General features: G+C 47.5%; 1 protein-coding gene across 5 annotated transcripts in view; it reads left to right on the top strand.

Annotated features, from left to right (window-relative positions):
- Positions 1-27,785, top strand: part of CAMK1D (calcium/calmodulin dependent protein kinase ID) — a 503,116-nt gene that overhangs the window by 61,031 nt on the left and 414,300 nt on the right. Inside the window, exon 1 of one of the 5 annotated variants that reach the window (XM_027073424.2) lies at positions 13,972-14,413. The exons of 1 other annotated variant lie outside the window; for it this stretch is intronic. In XM_027073424.2, the coding sequence (XP_026929225.1) occupies positions 14,322-14,413 (92 nt within the window). In that variant the 5' untranslated portion in view covers positions 13,972-14,321. Of the gene's footprint in view, positions 1-13,971; positions 14,414-15,119; positions 15,253-27,785 lie in introns of those variants that run through there. 3 more of the 5 variants (XM_027073425.2, XM_027073423.2, XM_053225284.1) reach the window with 3 other exon arrangements.

Here is a 27,785-nt window from a genome sequence, read left to right on the forward strand (position 1 = left end):
CCAGTTTGGGCTGTGATACATAATGCTGGCTTCTTTGCCGATGAAAGTGAAATGGATAAGGGGTGCCTGGATGGCTCAGTCAGTTAAGCATCTGACTTCATGTCAGGTCATGATCTTGTGGTCTGTGGCTTCAGGCCCCACATAGGGCTCTGTGCTGACAGCTCAGAGCCTGGAGCCTGCTTCAGATTCCAGGTCTCCCTCTCTCTTTGTCCCTCCCCTGCTGGTGCTCTGTCTCTGTCTCTCTTTCAAAAATGAATAAATGTTTAAAAAAATTTAAAAATAAAAAAATAAGAAAGTGAAATGGACAAAATGTGTCCATTGTCAAGACTTGTTCAGACTCATTTCAGAAGGAGAATGCTTTTTAGTGCTTGAGGTCTGGCATCTTCTATAGTATAAACAAAATCAACAAAAATTGATCTCTGACTCTCCCCAGAGGAAAGTTCAAGCTGCTTCCAAGACAGATCAAGGAAGGAGGCCGTGAAATATGGGATTCAGGGTCTCTGTTGAATCCTAATGACTAACTTGTGTGTTTCCTTGGACAAAAATTATTTTAATAAATGCTCTATCAATCATTGTTGCCACAGATACCTTTTTTTTTTTTTTTAAACCAAGGAGTGATTTAAAAACAATAATGCCATTTACTTGAAGCCAGAGAAGCTGGGGCACTTGACTCCCTCAATCATACTCTTCTGCAGCTTTTTAGATAAACAGTTAAAATAATTTTGCAACCAGAACAACTAAGTAACCCTAGTATGCTTTTACTTAATGATCAAATGATTGGGGGACAAGTTATGACAACAATAAGAACTTCCCTTTATTGACTACCTTTGTGGTAGAAGCTTTACAGTTACTCATCATTTAATTTGCTTGCAACCATCCAGCAAATTAGATATTACTGCTATTTCCACTTTCCAGGCAAGGAAATGCAGGCCGAGATTATGCAACGTGCCCAAGGCCACACAGCTACAGTCGTGGCTGAGGTGAACCTGTGGTACCAGTTAAGAGCCACACACTCTTTTCACTGCCCTCTGACTTCTCATTTCTTTGGAAAGGAAACAGGACATTTCCTGTTGGGGACAGCTCTTCATGTCGCCCTGTTTGAGCATCCTCAGGCCCATGAAATTTGGGTGTGCATTAAATTCATTAAGTGTTTCTTTAGGACTAGCCACATTTGCCCCCATGGGGAAGCTGACTTAAAAGGTGACGGGGGGCAGGGCACCTGGGTGACTCAGTCAGTTAAGCATCTGACTTCGGCTCAGGTCATGATCTCACAATTCATGAGTTCAAGCCCCACATCGGGTTCTGTGCTGACAGCTCAAAGCCTGGAGCCTGCTTTGGATTCTGTCTCCCTCTCTCTCTGCCCATCCCCCGCTCACGCTCGCTCTCTCTCTCTCTCAAGAAAAAAAAAGCATTAAAAAAAAAGTGATAAGGGGGTATAAGGCATGGCATCTGCCTTTGGAGGCTCAATGGAGAGGGTAGGCATCTTTGCCCACAGAAAGAAGCAACAACGGGGGCCAGCGGGGTGGTACCATCAGTAATTATGATGGGTTTCCAGAGGCAGGAAGGGTGGGTGTGCTGCTGAGGAGGGGGAAGCCCTGACCAGCCATCTCTCAGAAGATCAGGAGACTAGGGTTTAAAGGCTCTAGTTCATAGATGCAAAAGCTGAGATAAAGCTTCCCCTGGTGCATGAGGATATTGATTTGAATTATCATCCAAAGCCAAATGTGAAGTATTTAGTCTTTTCCTGAGTACACAGGAATAGTGTGAACCTGGGATTTGGGGTTAGAAAGGAACAGATGTGAAGCTCTTGGCTAGCACCTACTGGCCCCCTTCTCCCTTCCATTGGCCATTTGGCATTTTGGGGGAAGGCTGAGGTGGGATAGGACAAGGTAGCAGATGGAGGAAGAGGGGTCTGACACCCTCCTTCCTCCTGGTTCCCTTCTGAATGGAACTGGAGCTCAGGCCCTTTGTGAGCCTGTGAATATCCTGATTTCTGGTGAACAGGCAGCATGCAGAAGGTCAAATTAAAACTCTGGGCTCTGTGTAGGCACAGCAACAAAAAGTTCAAGTGTCTTGTCCAAGGATACATATCAACCCAGAAATAGAAGTCGGATCTCTGGCCTGCCAGTCTGGGGCTGCCTCTAATTTAACGTTCTGCGTGAGTCACAGATTCATCCAGTACCGGGAGGCAACCGAGGGACTCAGCATCTTTTCATAACTCTCAGTAGCTGCGTTGAGGGAAAGAGAGAAGTTTTTGTTCATGAGCTCATTCCAATCAGAATGTGTCCAGACGCCCAAATATTTGATTTGAGCCTGGTTGCTAAGAGACCTCCCACTGGGACCCAGCTGCCTGCGGGCAGGAGGGCGGTATTGGCATGGCTTCAGATTTCTGCCAATTTATTTTGAAACCAGAAAACCTGGAACCTCGGCCTCCTCAGGCAGCAACACGGAGAGGAGAGATCTGAGTCAGCCAAGCAACAGAGGAAAAACCCCCACTGACCTTCTGCCAGGGATCTGGAGGAGGGTTTAGGATGATAGAATTCTTACATTATGATTGTTTACTTGATGGGAAAGATGCTGGTATGGGAATGAAGAAGAAATCAAAGCTTGGTGCTTGGTCATGCAGGGGGCATCTCGGAGCAAAATTCACAGATTCCAGAGCAAGTGCCGGCTTTCTGAGTTGTAACTGGACATTGTGAAGGCTGCCTTGATTCAAAATCAGAGCCACACGCCCAGCTTCTTGGGCTTTAATTACCCAGTGACTGGGGCAACTGGGTGGCTCAGTCGGTTAAGCGTCAGACTTCAGCTGAGGTCATGATCTCGCGGTCCGTGAGTTCGAGTCCCGCATCGGGCTCTGGGTTGATGGCTCAGAGCCTGGAGCCTGCTTCCGATTCTGTTTCCCTCTCTCTCTGCCCCTCCCCCGTTCATGCTCTGTCTCTCTCTGTCTCAAAAATAAATAAGCGTTAAAATAAATAAATAAATAAATAAATAAATAAATAAATAAATAAATAAAATTACCCAGTGACTTACCCTCCCCGCCCCCCCCCCCTTCCTGGAAATGCCTAGAGCAAAAGTGTCCTAGAGAGACCTGAGGGGTCAGTGCTCAAAGGAGTGCTGGGGAAACCCCACTTTCTCAACACAAGGCAGACAGCTGAGCTAGCAGTGCCATTCTCAGGACCAGGGAGTGATCTATATAGGCCTTAAACTTTTACCAGGGTACAGGTATCCTCTGCTGTTTGAAAATTTGAGAAAAAGGTGGGAAACAAAAATGGGGCTTAGCATTTGTTTGCAGTCGGCCATCACAGAGCCAGCGTGCACCTTAGCAGTGGGGGGTGGGGGGGCCCTGCCAAGCCCCTTCCTGGGGAACTACACTCTGTATTTCATCATCTATTGCCTCAGAGTTAGACCACGTCTAGGGGTGCCTGGGTGGCTCAGTTGGTTAAGCCTCGGACTTGACTCAGGTCATGATCTCACCATTTGTGGGGTCGGGCCCCCTCATTGGGCTCTGTGCTGACAGCTCAGAGCCTGGAGCCTGTTTTGGATTCTGTGTCTCCCTCTGTCTCGGCCCCTCCCCCACTCACATTCTGTATCTCTTTCTCTCTCTCTCTCTCAAAAATAAACATTAAAAAAATTATTGAAAAAAATATACCATATCTGTGAGCACCTATACTTTATCTTGATTTATTTTGTGCATCTGTTCATTAAGATATGTCCTAGGGTATCAGAAAAGCCTAACAGATGTTATTTTTTGAGTCTGGGAATGCTCAAAAAATTTTACACATAAATTAATGGTAATTGTTTCTTTGCTTTACATCATTTTGGCTTATGAAAGTTTTCATAGGAACGCTCTGCTTTTGCATAGCGTGGGGAAACCTGTCTTTTGTTTCTGAACTTGGCTTTAGTTCTTATTTATAAATAAATGTATTTATTTGAGAAACATAGGTTTTGCCATAAGGATTTTTGCTTGAGAATTGGAATTCGAGATGTAAAGGTCACGCGTGGATGGTTACACTTGGCTTTCACCCAAAGCTGTCTTCTCCATTTATTTTCCTCTTGGAGGTGATATATCCTAGTGGGTTTTCTTTCAGTAAGAACTTTGCTGTAGGCCCCATTCCTTTCTGTGTAGATGTGTGACTTTGGGCAAGTTTGATGGCTCAGTTTCCTCATCTGTCAAAAGAAGTCTTTGTTGAGTTTGAGAAGAGTGGGCCGTAGTGTGGTGCGTGGGGAAAATCAACTGGAAATAGGAAGGAGCTTGGAATTAGATATGGAAACGAGAGAGAGCAAAGGACTCTGTCTGGGCTCAGCAATAGTGTTAGGCATGTGGTCACCAATTCCTAAGTCATTCTGGATTTGCTCTGAGAGGCTCCCGTCAAATTTGCTTGATTGGAAAGGAAGGTGAGAAAGGAGATACATGCCTAGCGCCATGAACAGAAGACTCTGGAACCAAAAACGAATAGTTTGAATATAACGTAGGAGATAAGAAGTGCCTCGCACAACTGGGTCTCGAGGTTTGAGAAGGCATCAGATCAGTAGGTAATATAGTTTCCATCTTGCAGACCTCCTGAAGTGAAATATACCTGAATCCAGAGAGAAAAGCCAGTTATGTATGTGTGCTGAAGAAATCTGCAAGAGATTTCTAAACTTGCCTCCCCACTCCCCTTCAGTTAAATATACCACGTCATCCCAGGTGCCAATAATTTGTTTCCAGGAAAGAAGCTATGACCTCACAAGGGCTGCATCTTGATATCATGGCAGGATCCCTTAGGTGCCTGACCAGGGAGACCGCCTCTTGAATACAAATACCCTTGCTAATGAGGCGCATTGGCAGGGAGAAGAAGGCCATTCCAAATAAGATAAATGCGGCAGAGGGAGGGCCAAATCCTGCCTGGAGATCTTGAATATTCTGTAGGATACTCAGCCAAAACCTGTCTCTTAGTTTTTCCGTAATGATAGATGACAAAGCCCGGGGTAAAAATAAACCCACTTCCAGTGTTGTTTCTGGCTGGTTCAGCGGGAAACAGCATTGTTAACCTTGAGGGGACTAAGATTTGGGAGGCCTGGCCTCTCCAGGGAGGAGAATGAGAGAAGAAGATGAGTTGCTTCTCAGACTCCCCTGGCCTAGGCTTCAGCAGCCCTCCCTGAGCTCCCATGTACATTTTATCCGCAGAAAGACTGTTCTCGAGGCCGGCCGTGTAAACCTCCTTCCTAAGTGCATCCGTTTAAGGCAGGTGGTTGCTCTCGGTAGAGTGCCTACATTTTGTCACGGGTGTAGTTAACACCCCAGCAATCCCACGGGCTGGTTTATGTCCACTGAAGGTGTAAATTCCATGGATGCCTCCTTCTGTGAGCCCTGGGAAAAGCATTTGGACCAGGAATGCTGAGAAGCCTTTAGCTGATTTTTTTTGACCTGTCACTTTTGGCTGGATATTTATTTCCCCTTCCCCTTTTCCTGTTTTCAGAAACACTTGGGGAAATAGCTCCATGGTGGCCGACAGGGACACTTTGTCAGCTTGAAGGAGCATATCTTTTTTTTTTTTCTTTAAGCAACAAGACATTTGCTTTTATACAAATATTTGTCTCCACTTGTAAGTTTAAATATAAAAACTGATATGTTTCCGGTTATAGATTCTTAAAGTCTTGGTTCCGAAGAGTTAATGCCACAGTGCCAAGACACTCTCAGGGAATAATGTATTGGCAGGATGTAGTTAATTGATAGGTTTCCTTCAGCTAGAAACCCCCTGGGGGAAACAATAATCTTGTGACATTCCAAGATTATTTACATCTAATATAAAATGCAACAATAGTAGAAGTCTTGTGGGTAGATATATTTTTGGTGGGGATACGTTTTCTTTTTGGCCTTTCTTTCATTTATAACTGAGGCAAACAACAACAACAACAACAGCAGCAGCAACAACAACAAAGAGCCAGATGTGACAGCTATTAAGAGAAAAAGATGCATACTATGAATACCTTATGTTTATCTAGTGCCTTTCTTCTGAGAAGTTCAAAGTGCTTTGCAGATGTTATCTCCTCCATCCCCATATGTTATCCTCATTTGAAGAAAGGACTGGAAAATGCCTGAAGTCAGGGAGTGTGTTAGACATCAGATGAGACTGGGTTCTTGCATCTTGCACCACGCCTTGTTCTGGTTTGCACTCTGTATTCAGTGCACCAGGGTTGGAACACAAGCTAGCTGTCTTTAACCAGAGTCTTGTTTTAGACAGCCCCTCACTGCACCCCCTCGGCTGTCTCCCTATGGCCCCACAGCAAAAACACTGAACATGCAAAGGACTCTTGCCAGACCCATGGACACACCCAGTTGCTTCTTGGCTTGTTTCCTGCATCAGCTGTTTGCAAAGTCACTAGCATGGTGTATCAGTAATGTGATTCCAGGGCCACAGCTCTATTGGAGTTAAGATTCAGTGAATTGCTTCTGACTACCTGAGACTAACACCTGCAGAGATACCCCAATGGGAGATTGCATTTTAGAATCCTGGCTAATCAGTCCATCTTTGGCACATCCTAGCACTTCACCCAGACTTCAAGATTCCTTAATGACTAGAAATTGAAATTTATTATTAACATCAAAAGTAGGAATGCAGGAAGCAATATTGCAATTTTCTCTGGAGCTGTTGGCCCGAATTCCTTCAGAGGTGTACAGGGTTCCATTGTGGTTAAGGCTGTGGTTGGCCAGGATTAGAAAAGCCACCACAAGCCCGTGTTCTTTGTGTGGGTGACAGAGCCATTACTGAAATGCAGGGTGGGGTGTTGCTAGGTTTTCAACCCTGGTTGTCATACTCGTTGAAGCACTTAAAAAATTTATTTGGTGGCTCAAAGGAAGAGCAAGTTAGGGCTTTCACAAACAGGTCCTTAGATTTCCTCCAGCTTTGTCTGTGTTCCCCTCTCAGCTTGCTGCACTGTGTCCCCATATGCACAGAACCAGTTCCAGAATGCACAGCCTTTGTGGCAACCATGAGTGCTTTTGCCAAATCTCCTTTGGGCTTCTGGGTCCCTGACAAGAGGGCACTTCCTGGCCCATTTTTGGTTGGGAGAGACTGTGTCAATAGTTCTGGCCAATACTTGGAGTGGAAGTGATGTGTATCAGTTCCAGGAGAGGACAGTTAACTGCCGGTTCAAGACCTGGCTGGATTTCCTTCCATCATAGCAACTGGCAAAGCTTAAGATGGCGGCTGCTCTGTCAGCCCCCAACCAATTTATGATGGATGGGAGAAACAAACTTGGTCATTATGAGTCACTACGATTCTGTGATGGACACCAGGCTTTTCAGATGGATACAACTTTCTTTGATTTTCATACCTTAAAATGTGCTGCTTCTTCTGCTTGAAATCTGCACTGTTCCTTCTCTGCTTGGCAGATTCTTCCAGATCCTTCCAGACCCAGTTCAAAAGTTCCTTTCTGTGAAGCTTCTTTTGACATCTTCAGGAAGGTGGATCCTCTCTATTCTGTACTTCCCCACTAGTCACTGTGCAAACTTCCATGATGGCCTTAATCACATTTTATTCTTGCTATCTGTTTACATGTCTTAATAGATGCTGACCATCTTGTGGGTAGGAACTGTGCTTAATTTTTCTATCCAAAGTGTCTTATTTCAAAGTACAAGCTCAACAAACATCTCACCGAGAAAATAACACACTCATGGTATTATAATTCATTGTCCCAATGCTCCCAGATATACCAGAACTGATAATTTACCAAGTATTGGAAGACATTTTTAAAGGTTGATTCCTTTCTTTTTTCAACACTATTTAAGTAACTGTTATATTTCAAACATGTTTGTGGTTCAAATAGCTAAAAGGAAGAAAATATTGTACAATCAGGCTCCCATCTTTTGACAATGATCTTTAGAGGAAACGATTTTTTAAAAGATAGGAGGTTTTGGAGAAAATCAACCTTTATGGGCAGTTTTTTGAAGCTGTTGTAGTTGGGTGTTTAGGTCTAGCTCTGCTTATATGAAACAGCGTATTTATTGACTCAATGCCCTCAGTTTTTGTAAACGCATTTATGTAAATGCATTTATGTACATCATCAAATGTACTTCCCTTAGTTGTGCGGAATTAGTTCCAATATAAACTGAGGAAGTTTCAATGTCTGCGGTAGATTCCATTCTGGGTAGAAAATCAGGGGAGGTGCCATTTTGTTTAGACGAGGCAGCATATTTACTGCTTGTAGTTTACTTAATTTTATAAATGCACCTGTGCATATTGCCAAATGCACTTCAGTGAGTTAAGAACAGACTCTTAATTCTAATATGAACTGACAAGATTGTGACTCAATGTCACTTGTAGAAGAGGCAAAATCCAGGTCCAGGAGAATGTCAGGCAAGGTCTCACCCTTGTCTCGGGTCTAAGGTAGAAAGATAAAGGTTATGTCCATACTAGGTAGTATCCAAGGTGTGTGTTTGTTTAAAAGTCCCTTAAAGGTTTGAAAAAAGTGAAAAAACAAAAAGATACTTTTGTGGATTCAGCAGCCATTTGATTCTGCTAGTTTGGTTTTAAACAACTATCAATTCTCTCTCTCTCTTTTTTACGTTGTAGTGGACATCTCTCCAGTTTGCTTGCTCAACATCCATTCCTCCTTCTAGTAATACCTTCTCAGTGTTCATCTGAGGTCCATTATGTGATACTGCCATAGTTACAAGCAGGGTTCTGGAGCCAGGCTGCTTGGGTTTTATTCACTCGTGTGGTGTGATCTGGGGTGTGTTATTTAACCTTTATAATCTTGGTCTGCTCCACTATGAAATGGGGAGAAGGATATTACCTGCATCATAGAATTGATGTGAAGATTAATAAATAAATATGGTAAAGCATTTAGAACAGGGCTGATGCATAATATGAATGCAGTAAATGTTAGCTCATGAAATTCTTATGTGACAATTACTTTCCTTAGGGACTTTACTGTAAACATGTCTTCTATCACTGGCTGTGGCTATAGAAGTCTGTAACAGACTGATATGTTTTTTTTCTTCAATGTATGTCACTTGATTATTTTTTCTTTGAAAATTGTTAACTTGACAATTAACAAACAAACAAATAAATAATTATTACTAAAAAAAATTTTTTTTAACGTTTATTTTTGAGACAGAGAGAGACAGAGCATGAATGGGGGAGGGTCAGAGAGAGAGGGAGACACAGAATCTGAAACAAGCTCCAGGCTCTGAGCTGTCAGCACAGAGCCCGATGTGGGACTCGAACTCACGGACCGCAAGATCATGACCTGAGCCGAAGTCAGATGCTCAACCGACTAAGCCACCCAGGCACCCCTATTTATTATTATTTTTAATGTTTATTTATTTTTGAGAGAGAGACAGACCGAGTGTGAGCAGGGGAGGGGCAGAGAGAGAGGAGACACAGAATCTGAAGCAGGCTCCAGGCTGAGCTGTCAGCACAGACCCTGATGCGGGGCTCAAACTCACAAACTGTGAGATCATGGCCTGAGCTGAAGTCTGACGCTTAACCTGCTGAGCCACCCAGGTGCCCCAACAATAAATTATTTTCAAAAATCAAAACATTATTTCTTTAGAGGTAAATTTTACTAGGATACATCTTCATATTGATCATCCATACATTTTCTCGTACATGATGTGCTCCTTCAGTCTGTCGATTAAGGTCTTTCCTCATTTCTGAAAAGTTTTCTTGAATAACATCTTTAAATCTTTTTTGTTTCATTATTTCAGTTTCTTCAGAAGGGATACCATTTATGGATATGTTGCTCTTCCTTTGTGTTTCATATAATTTTCTAGCTAATCTTTGTTCTATTTTATTTTCCCCACTATTCTTGATTTGTCCTCTAGCTCACTAAAAAGGGTTTTTAGCAATTTTCCTTGTGCTGTTTCCAAGATAGTCTTGTGTATCTATGGTGGTTTTACTGTTTCCTACTTCCTTCCTGAGCTCTCCAGCTCATGTTTTAATTTCTCCTGTTGACTTGCCCTATCTTTCCTGAGCAAATGCATCTTTCCTTGTTTTATAGTATTTTTTTTTAAATTATGGTATGTTTGATCACAGACTTTATCTTTTCTATAGCAATTTTTTTCTGCTGTTGAGTGTTCACTGCCACTTGTTTTTCCTATTCTGCCCCCCCCCCCCAATTTTTTTGTTTTAGGTTTTAGTTAGAGGAATTTTGTAATGATTTTGTGCTGGTTCCATCTTGACTTTTCATCATGTGAACGAGATGAGTTCCTCCATGAGTAGCTATTTGTAAGAGGTTCATGTTAAGGAGTGGGCCTTAGACATTTTGCAGGCTAGCTGGAATTTTCCTTGGATCACACTCAGTTTATGACCCAGGTCATAATATTGAGTCCTTCTTCTTGACTATGCCTCTCTTCTTTTCGCAAAGGAAGCCCTTCTTTGTGATTCCTCAGTTATGCTTTTCCTAGGTGTCATTGTCCTGTAAACTGTCCATGACTTAGGTTAATCATCAGTATATAAAACATACTCTAGTAACTCTTTTACCGATTTCTAAGAACTAAGTACACAATTTAAGACACTAAAACTTTTGCAGCATTTATGAGAAGAGGCTCTAACATCAAAGTGTTGTCAAATAATCCATTTGATGGAGAGGATATCACCCACCTTTTAAGAAAGAAATGTTTTTCCCTGCAATATTTCTTGTTGAGATTTAAGTTTTTCCACGTAGAATGTATCTATGGGAGTTCATCTAATAAAATATTTTTGATCAATACATTTTTGGACCAAAGGTTTCTTAAATTTTCAAAGATTAATGATATTCTTGATGAGCTTTTCATAAAATGAAGAAAAATCATTGATTTACAAGTCCTAAAAATTACCGAGTTTACATACTATTAAACCTGCTACAACACGTATTTTATATGTCCAGAGAGGCCAAGTGTTTTTACAGATTTTGTGACCTGGGACTTAAGTCTAGCTTTCTAGATTTCTAGTTCTTTATTTCCCTTACACCATCTGCCCAGGTCTGAACTTGGGCCACACAAACCTGAACTATTGGCAGGAGGGTTGGTGGGAGAAAAGTTTGATGGGAACAGTATTAGTAACTCTTTAATGATGTGTTATTAAAAGCACCTCTTCTTTGGGTCCTTTAATGAAAATTGTAAGAGCTTTAAGAAAATATAAAGACTTAGGACCTAACTTTAGTAATCCAGAATATGTGGCAGGGCTTTCTAGAGTGGAATTGTTGGGGGGAACAGAGAGATTTTGAAGGATAGATAATAACTGGTTAACCATGGAAGTGGGATAGAATGATGAGCCTGGCAGCCATCACCTTTTCCTCTAGAAAAACACGGCAGGCTGAAGGAAATGGTCAGTTACTGGATAACAGTCCACATGAGAGCCCTCGGGTGAACAGAATTAGGCCGTGTATAGTCTAAGGCATAACCATTCTTAGGAAATGATGGGTTTTGTTTTCTATGGCAATTTCCAGATCAAGATCTTTTATTTCACATGGAGTCCAGTAAGGGAGAAGTGACCGTACTAAAGCCACTCAAGTTGTCTTTGGCATTTCTACCTCCTTTGGGATCCATTCCTCTGGGTCTGGCCTCCTCAGTTCTGCATTAAATGTCTGCATCTTTTCTCTGGGACCTGGTCCAGCTGACTATGACTTGATAATGCTGAATGAACATCATTACGAAGTTTGGAAGAGAAAGAAAATTCTCAATAGCCTTTCGACCAGTACAACAAATGTCAAATAGCTGTCCTAATTCGTTTTCTTTATCCACCTAACACCCATTCATCCATCAGTTACTAGGTGTAAGTTACCATGCTAGGTGCTGGGCATACAGTGGTGCAAAAGGCAACGTGTTCCTGGACCTCATAGACCTAACAGGCTGGTAGAGAAAGTCACGGCCACAGAGCCATGTGCCATACTCCCTGCTTTCTTTCCCTTCACTTTTGCTCCTTCTGGACAGCAGCCTCTTTTCCATAGGGAGAAAGAGAGAGAACATCAGCATTTCTTTAGTTTTGGGGACAAGAGCAGAGACTGAGAATGGTTTTTAAGAGCTCTGGAGGCTGATCCTTAGGCAAGGAGCAAGGGTGAAACAGAGAATAAAGAACTGAGTAAGAAGAAGGAGAGTGGAAGGGAAGGAGGGGAAGAAGAGAAAATGCTCACAGTAGAGCATGGGAAGGTAATGCCCGGGTCCAACTCTTCATATTACTGAACATTTGACAGAAATAAAAGATATTCTAGTTGCTCAAATCCAGTTCTTGTTGAAAGAGGTGCTGTTTGCCTTGCATTTTGGTTATATGCCCCATCTTCTTGTTTCCTTGGAAGTCTGTCCTGGAAGTTGTGTTTGTCCCTTTAATCTGTGTTTCTAACAGCCAAGCGAGACCAAATTTGCTGTCCCCAGCCTGGAGAGCCTGGAGCTAACAGCCCCAGAAAGACAGGAAACCAGCATGGAGGTGTGGAGGGATGGGGGAAGCCAGGGTATCTTCTGACCTCCTCCGGGTCAGAGCAGGAGTGAAGGGCTGGCGGGGTCCTGATGGCTTCTGGGAGAGTCCTGGGCCTGCATCCACCCTGTCAGACCCAGGAAGAAGGTGCTGGATTAAGTTTCCTTTCCAGGGAGTACATTCCCCCCCCCCCCCCTTAAAGTGAAATTGGAACAGTCCTGGGGAAATGGGGCAGGTGTCAACAATCAAGAGACAAGGCTGTTTACACAACTCAGCCGAGGGGCCCTACGGGAGCGATAACCTGGATACCAGGAAAACTACTATTTTCTGGAAGAAGAGGTAGTCCCTTCAGGTCGGGGACGGGGATACGCACGCGGCTCCCCCGCTGACAGGTGGACATGGGAGAAGGGTGGGCAGTTAGAAGAGAATCTCGGAGATGGGAGGCCAGAGGGAACTCTTGAGTTCGTTTCTCAGCCAGTAGGAAAAGATGTTTCGAGGGACAAGCCCCACCTCAGGGTACCCTATTCTAAGCCCGCCGCAGGTAGGGCTAGGAGGGGCAGCCCTCCGCTCCAGGAGGGTGTGGGGCAGACGTTCACTTTACACTAAGTCTCTGGGTTTCGGCGGGAGGAGAAAGGGAGAAGCCAGGAGGGGCCAAAGAGGAGCGCAGGCCAGCCAGGCCGGCCCAGACCCGCTGGCAGTTCCAGCCCGGGGGCCGAGGCAGCCCGCGGGGAGCACAGAGCCCGCGCCGGGCGGTCCCCGAATCCACCCGCAGCCCGGGCGCCCGGTAACTCCGGGAGTCTAGCTCTCTAAGGGAACACGAGGCGGCGCCTGGCGCGTCCTGCGCATCCCCGGCCCCGAGGCTCCCAGGCTTTCTCTTCGCCACGAGGCCCCCTCCCCCGGCCAGAATTTGACGCGAGCGCCGATTTTGGTGCAATGCGAATTAGCTCCAGTCGCCTAGTCGGGAGGGACCGGCAGGCTCCGGGAGCGCCAGAAGCGGGCCGGCGCTGCGGGCCGCGAGTCAACGCCCACCGCCACACGCATCCCCACCGCAGCCTCCCGTCGCCATAACAACCGGCCCCCGCCCGCCAGCCCCGCGCGGCCCGGGGACCCACCCGCCGCGGCCCCCGGCGCGCGGGGAAAGCGCCCCCGCCCTCGGCGCCGGGGATCCGGGCGGCCACGCACTCCCGCCCCCACCGCGCCGCTGCGGAGCGCTACGCAGAGGCGCCCCCTCCCGCCGCCAGGGAGGAAAGCCCTCGTGCCCCTGGGACTTGACTGCAGAATTAATAAAGCTCCCCAAGGGGCTGGAGTCCTGTCGCGCGCTCCCCGGCACCCTGCACCTGCCCGGGTCCCCTGCACCTGCCCTCTCCGGGGCTCCAGGGCGCGCGAGGCCGCCAGCCCACGGCGGTGCCCCGCGCCCGGGGCACGGCGCTCCCGGGGAGCAGGACATCCCCGAAGGCGGCAGCGCGCCGGAGGCGGGGAGGCGGGAGGCGGCCGGGGCGCGCGGGGAGGGCGGGGAGCCCGCGGGAGGAGGAGGAGGGGGAGGAGGAGGAGGGAGCAGGGCGGGCGGCGGGGAGGGAGGAGAAGGGAGGCAAGAAAGTAGCAGAAAGTGAGGCTGGCAGCCGGCTGCAAAGGAGCCCGGCGAGCGGCGGCGGCGGCAGGAAGTCTGTGCCCGAGACCAGCAGAAATAAGAGCCAGGGAGGGACCGCGGCGGCGGCGGCGAGAGTGAAAGAGGAAACTGCAGAAGAGGAAGCTCTTGCCGCAGCACAAAGTCTCCGGCTCCCGCGCCGAGCATCCCCACGCGCGCGCCCCAGCCCTCCTGGACAGGCTCGCCGCCGCCCCCTGCGCCCCGGTCGCCGGGCGCCCCTTCCTCAGCGCGCCCACCCCGGCCCCACGCGCCCGGCCGCGCCGCCTCGTCGCCCTCCGCACACGCCGTCCTCGTCTGCCATGGCCCGGGAGAACGGCGAGAGCAGCTCCTCCTGGAAAAAGCAAGCTGAAGACATCAAGAAAATTTTCGAGTTCAAGGAGACCCTCGGGACGTAAGTGGGGCTCGGGGAGAAAAGGGTGGAGGTGCCAGCGGCCACGGGTGCACAGGCGGCTCCTGCCGCCACCGCCACTGCCACCGCGGCAGGAACAGGCTGGTGGCCGCGTCCTCATTGTCCGGTTCTCGGCTCCGCGGAGCCCCCCGCGTGTCCATCGCGTGGGTCTGCGTCCCCGGGGCGCGGGTGGGCACCGCTCCCGGGCGGGGGCGGGAGGAGCTCCGAGCTTTGGGGAGGACAGTCACCGGCAGGCGACTTTCCACTTCCCCTGACACCGCCGCCCTCTCGACTTCTTTCTCCCCACGCGTGACTGTGGGCTGAGCATGGTGGATATTAACGTTTATCTACCGGTCGTGTGCGTTTACTCACCGTGTGTGTGGGCGCACCGTGGAGAGGAGAGATGTGGTCACGAGAAAATGGGGCTTTGGCCATTCCCATTTCTGTCCTTCCATCATGTGTTCTTACGGAATCGACATCTGCACGTACTAGGTGTAGGCAAGACTTTGGATGCCACGCGATTATGGAAGGGAAGAATTTCGCAGTGTTCTCGGTCACGTGTGGGCAGAGCCTTACCTGAGCGTATGTCCATTTCACAGAGACTCAGCTGCACGCGCTGGGGTGCGTGGCTCCAGGGAGGGTCTGTGAGTTTCTCCCTACAGGCGATTTCTCTCCAGGGCTGTTCTGTAGTCCAGTGCTGGTGGCTGTGGCTCAAGAAAGCAGAAATACTCCGAAGTCCATGGCGGGAATGCTCCAAGCATGTGCCGCTCAGTTCAGCTGCTGTTCCCTTTCTGCCCAGGAGTTGGTTTTTGTTTGTTTTGTTTTGAAGCGCCTCAGAATAGGTAAGGAGGCTGATAGTGAAAGAGAATCAGGCACTGCTGGGGTGAGTCTGAAGTTCAAGTTATGTTCTCCCCTCATGTGATCAGTATCTGTTGATGATCAGTATCTGTCAGTATATATATTCTCTCACACACACATGTGCTATATGAACGGAACATTTTGCAGGGGTTCATGGAGGTGTTGATTAGGCTGGGAAGAGAAAGAGGAGGTGTTAGGTGAGATAAACCACTGTGTTCTTCCTTCTTTCCTTCCTCCTGCCCCCCCTTTACTTGCTTTTGTGGTTGGTTTGCTTTCCAGAACCACATTTTTCAAACCCAGGTGGTCTCCTGCCCCCTCCTTAGGATGCCCCACGGTTGCTCAGTCATTTGCCCTCGCCCTCACCTTTGCAGTGGGTCCCCCAGATCGAAGTTGTGAAGGCAGCATTCCCAGCCTTGCTTCTGATTCCCAGGAAAGCACTCTGGCGAGGCCGAGAATAGGGTCTCCCAGCTGCTGTGCTGCACGTTAGGGAGGGCACCTGTGGGTACAGACGGTCTATCTTTGCTGGGATGAAAACAGAAAGGACTTAGACTTTTTCGTAAGGAGGGGCTTGGGACTGCTTCTCTCAGCCCGGCCAGTTAAGGAGTGAGTTTTGGTCAGAACTTTTGAAAATTGCTACTGAGGCTTATTGGGATTTGGGGTTTGGACACGGAGATGCTCAGATTATGGAGAAACCAGAAGCATGCCCTTGCTTGTCATCCTGAGACCGGTTATGTGGCTGCGGATGAGGGGACGCCAGAGCGCGGAGTCTCATCATGTGGGAATGCCTTCCTTTGCATGGCATATCCCCACCTGAACCCCTTGCTCTGGCCCCCCCTGCCCACAGCCTCCACGGGGACAGAGGCATTTTCCCCTGACTCCTGCTTTTCAGGAGAGCCCTGCAGCCGCACCTTTGCAGCAGCCTGGTGTTGGGGGAGGGGGGGGGGCGCTGAAGCTCAGTGAGCTGTGGCTTTATTGAGTGGCTCCTGCTGTAGCAGGCGCTGTTTGGGGGGGTGACTGTGGGTGGTTTTTCCTCCGTGAAGGATGGGGGTTTGCCTTCTGGTGCCAGAGAGACCAGTGGAGCTGCTGTGGAACAGTCTCTTGGACTGTGGTCAGGTGCCCGGTGAACTTGGGCATGGGTTTCTATTGGGGTCCCAAAGCTTTGCCTCCTGCCTTGGAAATAATTCTTTGGAAAGAAGCTTCCCAGTGAGGCCTGTGGTGCAGGCGTGGGTTCTAGAAGAGTCTAACACAAATAAGAAAATGGTCAAAATGTTTTTGTTCAATGACATAATAGTAGTCATCGTAAGTGACTTTCTTAAATGAATACCGTGTATCAGGTATTATTCTAAGTGTCTTACTTGTATTTTACCCTCATAATAACCTTATAAGGTAGGTATTTGGTATTATCCCCAATTGGCAGATGGGAAAACTGAGGCAACAGAACGATTAAGTGACTTGCCAAGCATGAGCTAGGTATTAAGTGTGGAACCTAGGCAGAATAACTCATTACAATCACTATGGCATTGAGTCACTTTGTGGATTATGTAACAGCAAATGTTTACTAATAATTTGACTTAACTTCAGTATTTGGAAAGCTAGCTTTAGTATTAATGCAAGGAAAACATAATTATGGGGTAACCTGTTATCTAAATACAGTAACATTTCAAAGCTCTTGGATAATCAGCATTATTTTGTCTCTTTGGACTTTCTAGCAGTCATGTGAAGTTTAGGATGCCTGTTTCACGCTGGGCCAGCTCCGGTGACCTTGGTCTGAGTCTAAATAGGGAGGTTGCTTCCAGTCCTGTCTGGGTAGATGTTGAGTCTGGACCCCTCTCCTGTTTGTAATGAAACCTACTGTCAGTCGGAGGCATCACTGATCACGGTTGGGATTCATTTCCAAGGTATTCTACAGCTCCAGTCATTTTGTTTGTCGCACCTTCCCCATATGTCTTCAAGATCCTAAGGCAGGAAAGCCCTGGCAGGAGCCAGACTGTCATCTTGGAGTGTTAAAATGCTTTTAAAATAAAGCGATGTAAAGGCCAGAGGAACACACTTGGCCAAACTTTGTAATCCGATACCTGGCTGCCTGATTCAGGTAACTTTCTGTGCAGAGTAGAACACTACTGTTGAAGCCAAAGGGTCAAGCCATTTAGTTCATGTGGTCAGAGGGGCCTTGATGGGGACTGGGGGCCAAATGGGAGTGAAGACTGGCTCAGGAGGGTGGGAAAGAGATTAGGGAAGCCAGGGACGGCCTGGGTGAAGGGACATGCCTTTGGGATTTGGGCCTGGGTTAGCTGATGTGCCTCTGAGTCAGGCCTCAGGAAAAACCTGCAACTCGTGGGCTGCCTGTAGCTTCCTTTGAAAGGAACTCCAGAACCTGAGATGGAAGACCTAAGCACTATTTATGAATCAGAGATGTGTTTTCAGGTCCTTGGCACACTGTGGGAGCAAATAAATGTTGTGTAACAGCAAATCAGGGATAGTGAGCATTTCTGTCAGCGCATTTGCTGAGGCCCTCCAGACCATCTCTAGCGGAGATGTCCTTCAACGACTTCTGAAGTGAAAAAAATGATGCTGTGCCATTCGGAGAAGTATATGGATGGCAAGAAATCTTTGGTGTGGTGTCCAGGAAGTACCCCAGACTCATGGAAATCACTCCTCTAATTTTGATGCCATGGAAGCCATCTGGACAGAGAAGGTCTGAGTCCTTGGCATGACACAGAATGATTGTCCCAATTTCCTCCTTTCCTCTGGAGTATAGGAAATGGCCTGTCCTAGAAAATAGATCTTCATCTCTGCAGGGTGTGAATACATGCTTTTCTTATAGACTGAACATTTTACGGTGAAGTGATTGCTGTCTGTAGGGGGCCGGAACTGGCCATCATGGAGGATTGGAGCCTGGCTTTCAGGTATGGCTCAGCCACTAATAGGTTGTGTGGCCTGTGGGCTGCTTGGTCATTTGTCCACACCACTCTCTCCCTGTCTCAGCTTCCTTGTCTCTAAAGTCACAGGGGCAGGGAAGACAAGATGGTTTTCAAGTGCCCTTCCAACCCTGAGATTTTATGGCTCACCTGAATCAGGAAGGTACTTGTGTGGTTCTTTACGAGCCTTCCTGCATGGCTAGTGCAACTCATTTCTGTTTGGAGCGACATTTTTATGCCCAGGCTCGTAGCAAAGTGAAAACAGCTCAGGACAGGAAGTCTTATCCCACTTCATGTCAATAGCATAGCGTGTTCCCTTTTCCATCAAACGAGTGCCTGCTGGGTGCTGCTTTAGGAAGAGTATAAATAGAAATTTCCGTGGGGCAACCACTGTCTTTTCCCACTAGTATCATACTTACATTCCTTATTCTGAAATTGCTCAGTAAATACACCTGTTGAGGACACAGGTGATTGACTTATCTGAAAGCCCCAGTGGGAACCACATTCAATGGTTCTTTTTTGGGATGTGTGTGTTGCGGGGGAGGGGTGGAAAGGCAAAGCGGCTTCAGGTGGTTTGTGTATTCGGCTGATTTTGTAGTATTTATTCTGGGATTACTCAGAATTTTAGAGTCTGGGAGAAGCATTTGGAAGAATATTAGCAAGAGGGAAACAGAGGTGGAAGTCCCTAGATTTCTCCCTGAGGGTGTCCCAGCTGCTGTGTTCACTAGGAGTTTGTATTTCTCAGCTCCGTTTTGTTGTGAGGAAGGATATACATTCAGCCGCTCGTTTGCTTAAAGATCTCTGTTGAGCATCTGATCTAGTCTGGGCTTTGTGTGTGGGGGGGTGGTGGCACATCGCTGTGAACAACAACAATGAAAAATGCCTGCCCTCTCGGAACTTACCTTCTGGTGAGGGGGCCTGGGAGTGAAAAAGATAAGTAAGTAAAATGTAGAGTGTGATGCGTAGTACACATGTGAGGGAAAAAAGCCAACCAAGGAAGGGTTTTATTTATTTATTTAGAACTTTAAATGCTTATTCATTTTTGATAGAGAGACAGAGCACAAGTGGGGGAGGGGCAGAGAGAGAGGGAGACACAGAATCTGAAGCAGGCTCCAGGCTCTGAGCCATCAGCACAGAGCCCGATGCGGGCTGAACTCCCGGACCGTGAGATCATGACCTGAGCCGAAGTCGGACGCTTAACGTTTAACGGACTGAGCCACCCAGGTGTCTCAGGTGCCCCAGCAAGGAGCCATAATGATGGCTGAGTGAGGCTGAGTAGCCAGGGATGGCCTCACTAAGAAGCTAACGTGGGACGGCTGAAGGCAGAATATTCCCATCAGAGGGAACAGCGAGGGCTGAGGGCTTGCCGGGGAGCTTGTCCAGTGTTCAGAGAGGTCCGTGTGGCTGGAAGTTGGTGGTTGGGGGAAGGAAGCGGGAGCTGAGGTAAGAGAGGCATGGGGGTGAGGAGATCGGATTCCTCAAAGGGCCTTTGCAGGCCATAGTAGAAACTTTGCTTTTGCTCTGAGAGAAATGGGGGACATTGGAGGGTTTTGAGCAGAGGAGCACCTTGAAGTGACTTAGGTGTTTCCATCACAGAGTGATCTGTGTGCTGTGTTGAGGACCGTCTGGTGGTCTCCAGGGCAGAGATTGGGGGGGGGGGGACCAGCTTGGAGGCCATTGCAACGATCCAGGTGAGAGACAGAGGTGGTTTAGAAGGGGGAACCTTAGCTACACAGGCTCCACTTCTCGTCAGAAGTGGTTGGGTCCTCGATATTTTTGGAAGGGACAAGCAGAAAGGAATTGCTGTGGTTGGATATGAGATTCTCCAAGGATATGGGGTTGGAAAAATGGTGCCATTGGGTGGTTTGGGTCAGTTTATCCAAGGGTTTTCTGAGTGCCTGCTCTGGGAAGCTCCAGGAAACAGTTTAGCAGGTAAGCTCACGTCCTTTGGGCTTCTGGGCCCTCCCCGTGAGGGACTCCTGCATCCCCAGGTGAGTTTCCTTCCCTCTGAGCTTGTGTGGAAAGGGCTTTTGAAGGGCTTCCTCCTCAGTCACAGAGGGAAAATTGTGGCAAGCTGGACATTTCAGCAGCTGGGAGAACTGTTTAGCTTTCTGGGAAAATGCTGGGTGTTGCCTGTAGAATTATCAGTAGGAAGAGCTAGCTCACCTGCACAGGTGGGCCTATGCACTATAACTCTCCCACTCGATTTGGCCATTTAAAGCCCAAACATTCCATGAAAAATAACAAACACAAGACTCTTTTCTACTCCTTTTTTTGGCAGGATGTTTTATATTTGGAGGGGAAAAGCCAGACATTTTTCTTGATTGGAAAAAAGGTAACAACGCTAGTGTCCTTATTGATTAGTGTAGTGGGATTTGGGAAATTGCTCCTTTGGGCAGAGAGCTCATTCCAGAGGGGCTTGTAAGGACTGTGTCTCAAGTAGAACTTTCTGGTTTGAACTTGGCCACTGAATGGACAATAATTAGACTTGGTAGGTGGACATTTGTGTCCCCTCAGGGGAGGATTTTAGGGGTTAATTTGTTGAGTTTTTCTTTGGCTGGGTCTCCATAAATCCCTTTAATCTTTCCTTTCCCCAAATAAATCTCCTTAATCCCCTTCAATCTCTTTCCTTCTCCTCCTCTCTCCTCTGGGACGGCTTAGGCATTGATCCAGTGGGGGATTGTCACATTTCTGATCAGCTTGCACTCACAGTGGCAGACCTCCACCCTCATGCCTCCCATTTCACAGGAATCGTCAGGGAGCCAGACCCCCAGGACCCTTATTTTTAATTGAAGAAGGAACTGCTTCTGGGTGACCAGCAGGAAGACTGGTATCCTGGTCAGTTGCCTTAAGTTTCTTTTCTGGCCCAAGATGGTCAGCCCAATGCATATGTAGCTAAAAGGGGAGGATCTGTGGGCTCTGGGAAAGATGCTGTCCTGATCTTTCTCAGTTCATGTTGCTTGTGTCCCTTTGACTTTCTCTGGTGCAGGAAACCACTTTTTCCCTGGGCTAGCTTTCATTAGATCCTGCTTGATTAAAAAGATGTTTATTATGCAGTATATGTATTATTCGGGCTCCATTCAGACCAAAGGTAACCTTCAAATGGATGGCACAGGCCAAGTTCATGTGATGGCACACCAAGTTCCTTCCACATCTCCAGTGATCAGCTATGTGTCTTGTGCTATTTTTCCTAGTTATTTCAGAAGGATTCAGAAACTGAGGGATTCTGTCTTTTGGATAACACCAAATCTTGAGGATCAGCTTTTATTACTTACTTACTTACTTATTTATTTGTTTATTTATTTATTTTTAAAATTATTTATTTTTGAGATAGAGAAAGAGCATGAACGGGGGAGGGTCAGAGAGAGGGAGACACAGAATCTGAAGCAGGCTCCAGGCTCTGAGCTGTCAGCACAGAGCCCGACGCGGGGCTCGAACTCATGGACTGTGAGATCATGATCTGAGCCGAAGTCAGATGCTCAACCGACTGAGCCACCCAGGCATCCCGAGGATCAGCTTTTAAAACAGCATCCTTGGTGAGGTCAGGTAGGGGAGGCAGCGGGAGGCCATGAGCCATAATGGAAGGGTGGCTCCAGCCCAGCCGTTCCTAGCTGTACGCCTCTGGAGAGGTTCCTTAATCTTCCCGAGTTAACATGGAGTTGGACGTTGTTGCCTTGTGGGATACTTGTAAGGATTCAGTGATGTACGTGAGGTGCCTGGCACATAATTGGGATTAAGTAAATGGTAGCTGTCATCAGCTCTGGTCGCCATCAGCAGCTGTGGTTGAGGGGGACTGCCAGTGGCAATTCTGGGTACCTTGGGGAAGAACATGTCCGTATCTGTTGGAAATTGATTTTTGGAAGCTCTTGTTGCGAATATGCACAATGGTGCATACTTGACCTACTCCCCTCCCCCGTTCCAAGTTGATTTAAGAAACTACCAACAAGTCTTCCATCAGTCAGGAAGAACAATTGCTGGTTGTTTTGCACAGCACAGTAGTGAGTAGCTAAGTAGGTAGGCTCTGAGGTCACTGGGCCACGAGTGCAGATCTTGGTCCTCTGCTTCCTAGCCATCTGGTTTTGGGCAAATTGTTTGGCCATTCTCAGACTCCTGTCCTCTCCCGTAAAATGGGATAAGACCAGCACATAGTCCCAGGGCTGTCGTGAGGATTACATGAAGGTGCATGAAAACCACTTAGTGCAGGGCATGGCCTATGGATCTGTCTTGGTAAGTGCTCATTCCCTCTCATTAGCCCCTGGGGTGCCGGAACAGTGCTCCTCAGAGGCCGTGTGCACGAAGTTGGAGGGTCCATGGAGCCATTCAACATTTGCTTCCCAAAGGAGGGTGATGAGTTCATAGAGTGCTGGCATTAACCAGGAGACCCAGCCAGGAACGTCCTCCGGGCCAGCTCGGGTACTGGAGTGACCTAGTTTGCTGGATATCACAGGCTCTTTCCTTCCTCTGGTTATCTTATCAGCCTGGTCTCTGCACCTCTCCCTGCACCCTGAGCTGGGTCTCGTCTTGTGTTGTGTTTTAGCCTGTCCCTATCTGCATCAGCTTGTGCAACAGCTTTCCAGCGGCAGCTTCTGTATTCTTCCCAGACAACGCATAGGCTTCGGCGCGGCTGTGGCCCCGCTTTGGCTTAAATGTGTTTTTCCTTTCTGAGAACTGCTTCAGTGTGTGGGCTTTGTTTCTTACTGAAAACACGTTTTGATTTGAGGACTTAAGTAATTTATTTGCAGTATGACAACACATCACAGAGTTGAGTAGTTTAAAATCGATATGTAATAGGGCGCCTGGGTGGCTCAGTCGGTTAAGCATCTGACTCTTGGTTTGGGCTCAGGTCATGATATCACAGTTCGTGAGTTCAAGCCCCGCGTTGGGCTCTGTGCTGGCAGTGTGGAGCCTGCTTGGGGTTCTCTCTCTTTCCCTCTCTCTGTGCCCCTCCTGCTCTCTCTCTCTCTCTCTCAAAACATTAAACTTAATAAAATGAATATGCACTGAGTTAATTTTGGTGGCAGAATATTTAAGAAATGGCAGCATATATGTGTATATACCACATGGACATGTGTAACAGCTTATTTAAAAATCTCTTTGGGGGGATTGTTGGATGGGGTGTGGGAGAAGATCTCAAATGTTTAATTTCCCAGGTCCTAGGATGTCAGTGACAGTTGGGAAGCAGACGTCCAGATTGGGCGATATCCTCTGTCTTGACCTCTCCATTTGAGCCTTTTTGATGGCCAGAGTCTGGGGTGACAGCATACTGGGACCTCTGTAATGGGGTGAGCAGGGGGGTAAATGCCCTGACATCTCTACTTTTTGGGAGGACCTCTCTGTCTTTCATGACCACAGCGCACATCACTGTAATTGCCTTCACACTGAATTGGATTTGGTGCTGTAACTGGAACCTTAAAGGTTTTTCCTCCCTTGCTTTTTAAGGCAGAATAATATTCCATTGTGTGTCTGTACCCCACTGTGTGTATTCATTCATCTGGCGGTAGACAGTTGGAGTTATTTCCACCTTTTGGCTCTCATCAGTAGTGCTGCATGCACGTGGGGGTACACATATCTCTTCAAGTCCCTGCTTTCAATTCTTTTGGGTGTGTACCCAGAAGTAACATTGCTGGATCGTGTGGTAACTCTATGTTGAAGTTTTGGAAGTACCGCCATATTGTTTTTCACAGCTGTGTGGTGTTTTTACAGTTGGCAAAATGTTTTTACCTGCGTGGTCCGTGGGCAGCGGTTACTGCCTTCATTTTACAGATAAGAAAATGGAGGTGCGGAGAGGTTTAATGACTCACGGGAAAAGGCTGCTGAATGGCAGGTGGTTATTTAAGTGTCTTCTGACTCCCAAGTTCAGTGCCCTTTCTCCTGTGTCACATGATTTACAAGTTGGTGGGGTTGATGGGAATAGAGAATATTAACAAACTAATAAGAAATACCTCCCTTTCTGTGGATGCATTATAGAATGGCAAGGAGATAGGCTCTGATTTGTGACAGTTGCTGATTTCCATGGTGTAAATACTCCCACATGGAACAGTTTCAAGCTACCCATGGCTTAACAACTTACTGCAGAATTCTCCAACCAGGCTCTTATGAGTGGGTATGAGGTGACTCCAGCAAGCCACTGAAGGAACTAGGGGTCAGGAGATCGGAGTGAGTCCTAGCTCTGCCACTAGAGAACTGCGGAATCATGATATTATCCTCTCTACGTCTTGATTACCTTGTTTGTTAAATGGATAATTAAACCTGAATTACACCTGCTTACATTACAGATCTCTTGTTAAGTCCCAAATGAGATAAGGCATGTGTGGTAAGGCCTCATACAAATAGAATGTATTATTATGTTATGAGGATTATAGCTTTAAAAATAGTCCTTTCTCATAAATGTTAGTATCACATACACTCTTTGAAACCTAGGTATCATCTTTTGGGCAGTGTTCCCATAGAAGTTGGGCTGTATGTCCACCTTGACTCAGGAAACGTCAACAAAAACTGAAGTTTCATAGTATAGTTTAACTGGCTCTACTCAGGTGCATGTTGTTTTTATTCTTAGTGTTTGATTGGTACCTTAAAAACTTCAAAAAAAAGTATAAAAGCAACATGTCTTCCTAGTAGAGAATTTGAAGGGTCTGGAAGAGTGTCGTAAGGAAGGCCATAAGAATTGTCTGGATGGGTCTTGGGTAGTCGGTCTCTGGAGGGGGTGAGGAAATCTCAAGAGACGCCCCGGAGGTCAGCTGCGGGGGCTAGGGTCAGGCTGTGGTTATTTACTGATTGGTTGAAGATATTTCATTATTTTACCAGCTGGGCTGGTGGACCCACTGTGCACAGTTTGGGTATCTGCTCTGGATATAGGGGGTGGTGGTCTTTGTTGAGTGCTGTGGGTGTCTGATTATTTGCATTAGGTTGTTGTTGGTGCGGGGCGGGGTGGGGCGGGTGAAGGGCGTTCCTGGGGTTATGGTCCTGATCTCATCTCTGCCCTCATCCGCACCTCTGAACGTGTACGCTGGCTGCAGGGGGTCAGGTGCTGGTGCTCACAGAAGACCCTGTTCAACAGACATCTGGTGGGCTGCTTATACACGTGGGAAGAAAGAGCTAAAACTATATCCAAGTGTGGCTGACGCTTCCTGGTTGGGGTAGGACACAAGAACCTTGGCTTCTCAGGTACTTCATGATATAAAATAAAAACTGTTTGCTATAGACTGGATGTTTTTGTCTCCTCCCCACCCAGTTTTATGTTGAAACCTAACCTTCCATGTGGTGGTACTAGGAGGTGGGGCCTTTGGGAAGGGATTAGGTCATGGGAGGAAGGCCCTCGTAGGTGATTAGGTCTCTTGTAAAAGAGACCTACCCTGGGGGACTCTGTGGCCCTTCCAGCGCTCGAGGGCACAGCAGGAAGGCGGCCATCTATGAAGCCAGGAAGTGGGCTCTCACCAGACCCCGAGAGTCTGCCCACGACCTCGTCATGGACTTCCAGTCTCCAGGACTGCGAGAAGTAAGTTTCTATTGTTTATAAGCCACCCAGCCTATGGCATTCTGTTATGATAGCTGAAAGGGGCTAAGACCTTACACACACAGTCCTGCCTTCTGCCAAATGGCTCACACCAAAACCAAGCCAAGCCTCTCTTTAGAACATGTTCACAGTGTGTTCACAATGAACTCATTTTTTTTTTTTTTTTTTTAAATAGAGAACAGGGGAGGGACAGGCGGAGGGCAGGAGGGAGGGAGAGAGAGAGAGAGAGAGAATGAGAATCCTAAGCAGGCTCCACGCTCAGTGCAGAGCCTGACGCTGGGCTTGATTCCATGACCCTGGGATCATGACCATGAATCGAAATCAAGAGTCAGCCAACTGAGCCACCCAGGCACCCCCACAGTCCACTCATTCTTGCAGTCAGAAGGTGAGGTCTTTCTAACTTGAAGGGATACCGGCCAGGCCGCTCTCATTGGTGGGCTGCCTGAGGTCCCACAGTTGGTTTGGACCACATCTAGAGTGTGGATGTCATGTTATCCCTGCTGATGGTGACAGTGAACATGAGAGGCACCGTACCATCCCCATAAACGTGATGAAAGTAACCAGAGAAGAAACCGTCCGCGTTAGAGGTTTCTCACTTGAGCCGTTGTTTATGTTCCTGGAGCCTCAGCGATGCACTTTGTAGGTGTGCAAGGTGAGCTCCGGAGAGAATTCAGAGCTGGGAACACCGCTGCTGCCTCTGCGGGTTTTCCTCTGGCCATGCTGTGGCTCCCTGGCCGCGGGGGTCCCCAGGTGGGGGAGAGGGAGCCGCATTCAGAGACCTGAGAGCAGAGTGGGGGCTCCTGTGTCCCTACAGGGGCTCGCTGGCAAAGCCCCACATCAGGAGCCTGTGTGGAGGCCACTGGCTCAGATGAGATGCCCCACATTTCATCAGTGTTTGTTGAGTAAATGAATGGATACGTGGAGTAAATGGAGCCCTGGCTTTGATTAGATTAAGGAAGTGCAAATCCTAACTGCCATTTACGAGTTATGAGACTTCAGCAAATTGTATAATCTTTCTGAGCTTCTGTTTTCTCATATTTAAGTGGGGATAACAGTACCTACCTTTCCAGCTTGCTGTGGGGTCGTGTTGTAAAAAAACAGGAGATACAAGGCATGCTGCATATTACAGGTGATAAGAAAAGGGGCACTGACTTGGTTTTTAAGTGAATACATGTTAAATTCCATCATGTGATTTTTTTTTTTAATTTAAATTAAATTTAAATTTATTTTAATGTTTATTTTTGAGACTGAGCACGCATGGGGGAGGGGCAGAGAGAGAGGGAGACACAGAATCTCAAGCTTGCTCCAGGCTCTGAGCTGTCAGCATGGAGCCCGATGTGGGGCTCAAACTCACGGACTGTGAGATCATGACCTGAGCCAAAGTGAGGCTTAACCGACTGAGCCACCCAGGCACCACTGTCACGTACTGATTTAATAGACGGCTGTTAAGCTCTTACATGTGGCTGCTGCTGTACCAGCTGGGGTTTCGGTGGCAGATGTGAGATGCTGTCCCCCGTGTCCTAAATGTATGCAGCCGTATTCTAGTCTCTGTGCCCTGCTCCTGTGGTGTCTCCTGCTTCCATCACCTTCCCGTTGGTTCCGCAGGGTTCTGCTTCAGTCCAATCTCTTCCGTCGAGAGGCCCTGGACATAAGCAGCCCACTGGGGGCTTCTCTGTCCCTGTTCTTCAGTCTTGGGCTTAGACGCGAAGGGTCCGTTGTTCCAAGGTTTTTCTTTGGCGAGAGTTTTCTCTGCTGGAACTGCCAGCTCTTTGAGAGCAGGGGACATCTCCCACATGTGACGTCCCTGAATCGCCCACAGTAACCTTGCACACCGAGCAACAGATGGAGGGTGTGTTTGGTTCAGTTTTAAAACTCCCGAGTCGTGAAGTTGTCTCAGTACTTGCTCAGGAAGCTGGCTTTCCTAAATGTTTTCATTACTGATAAGCTCTTCGGGATGTTCTGTCCCAATTTTGTCCCCCCTCTGGATTTCGTCTCTCTAGATGGTCACCACTTTTCTGCATGTGGATTACTCACTGGTGGATTAGCTGGGGTGAACTTTTAATCTGTGGGGCTTTTCCTGGCTTCC

The sequence above is a fragment of the Acinonyx jubatus genome, chromosome B4 (assembly GCF_027475565.1).
Source record: "Acinonyx jubatus isolate Ajub_Pintada_27869175 chromosome B4, VMU_Ajub_asm_v1.0, whole genome shotgun sequence".
NCBI classification, from domain to species: Eukaryota; Metazoa; Chordata; class Mammalia; order Carnivora; family Felidae; genus Acinonyx; species Acinonyx jubatus.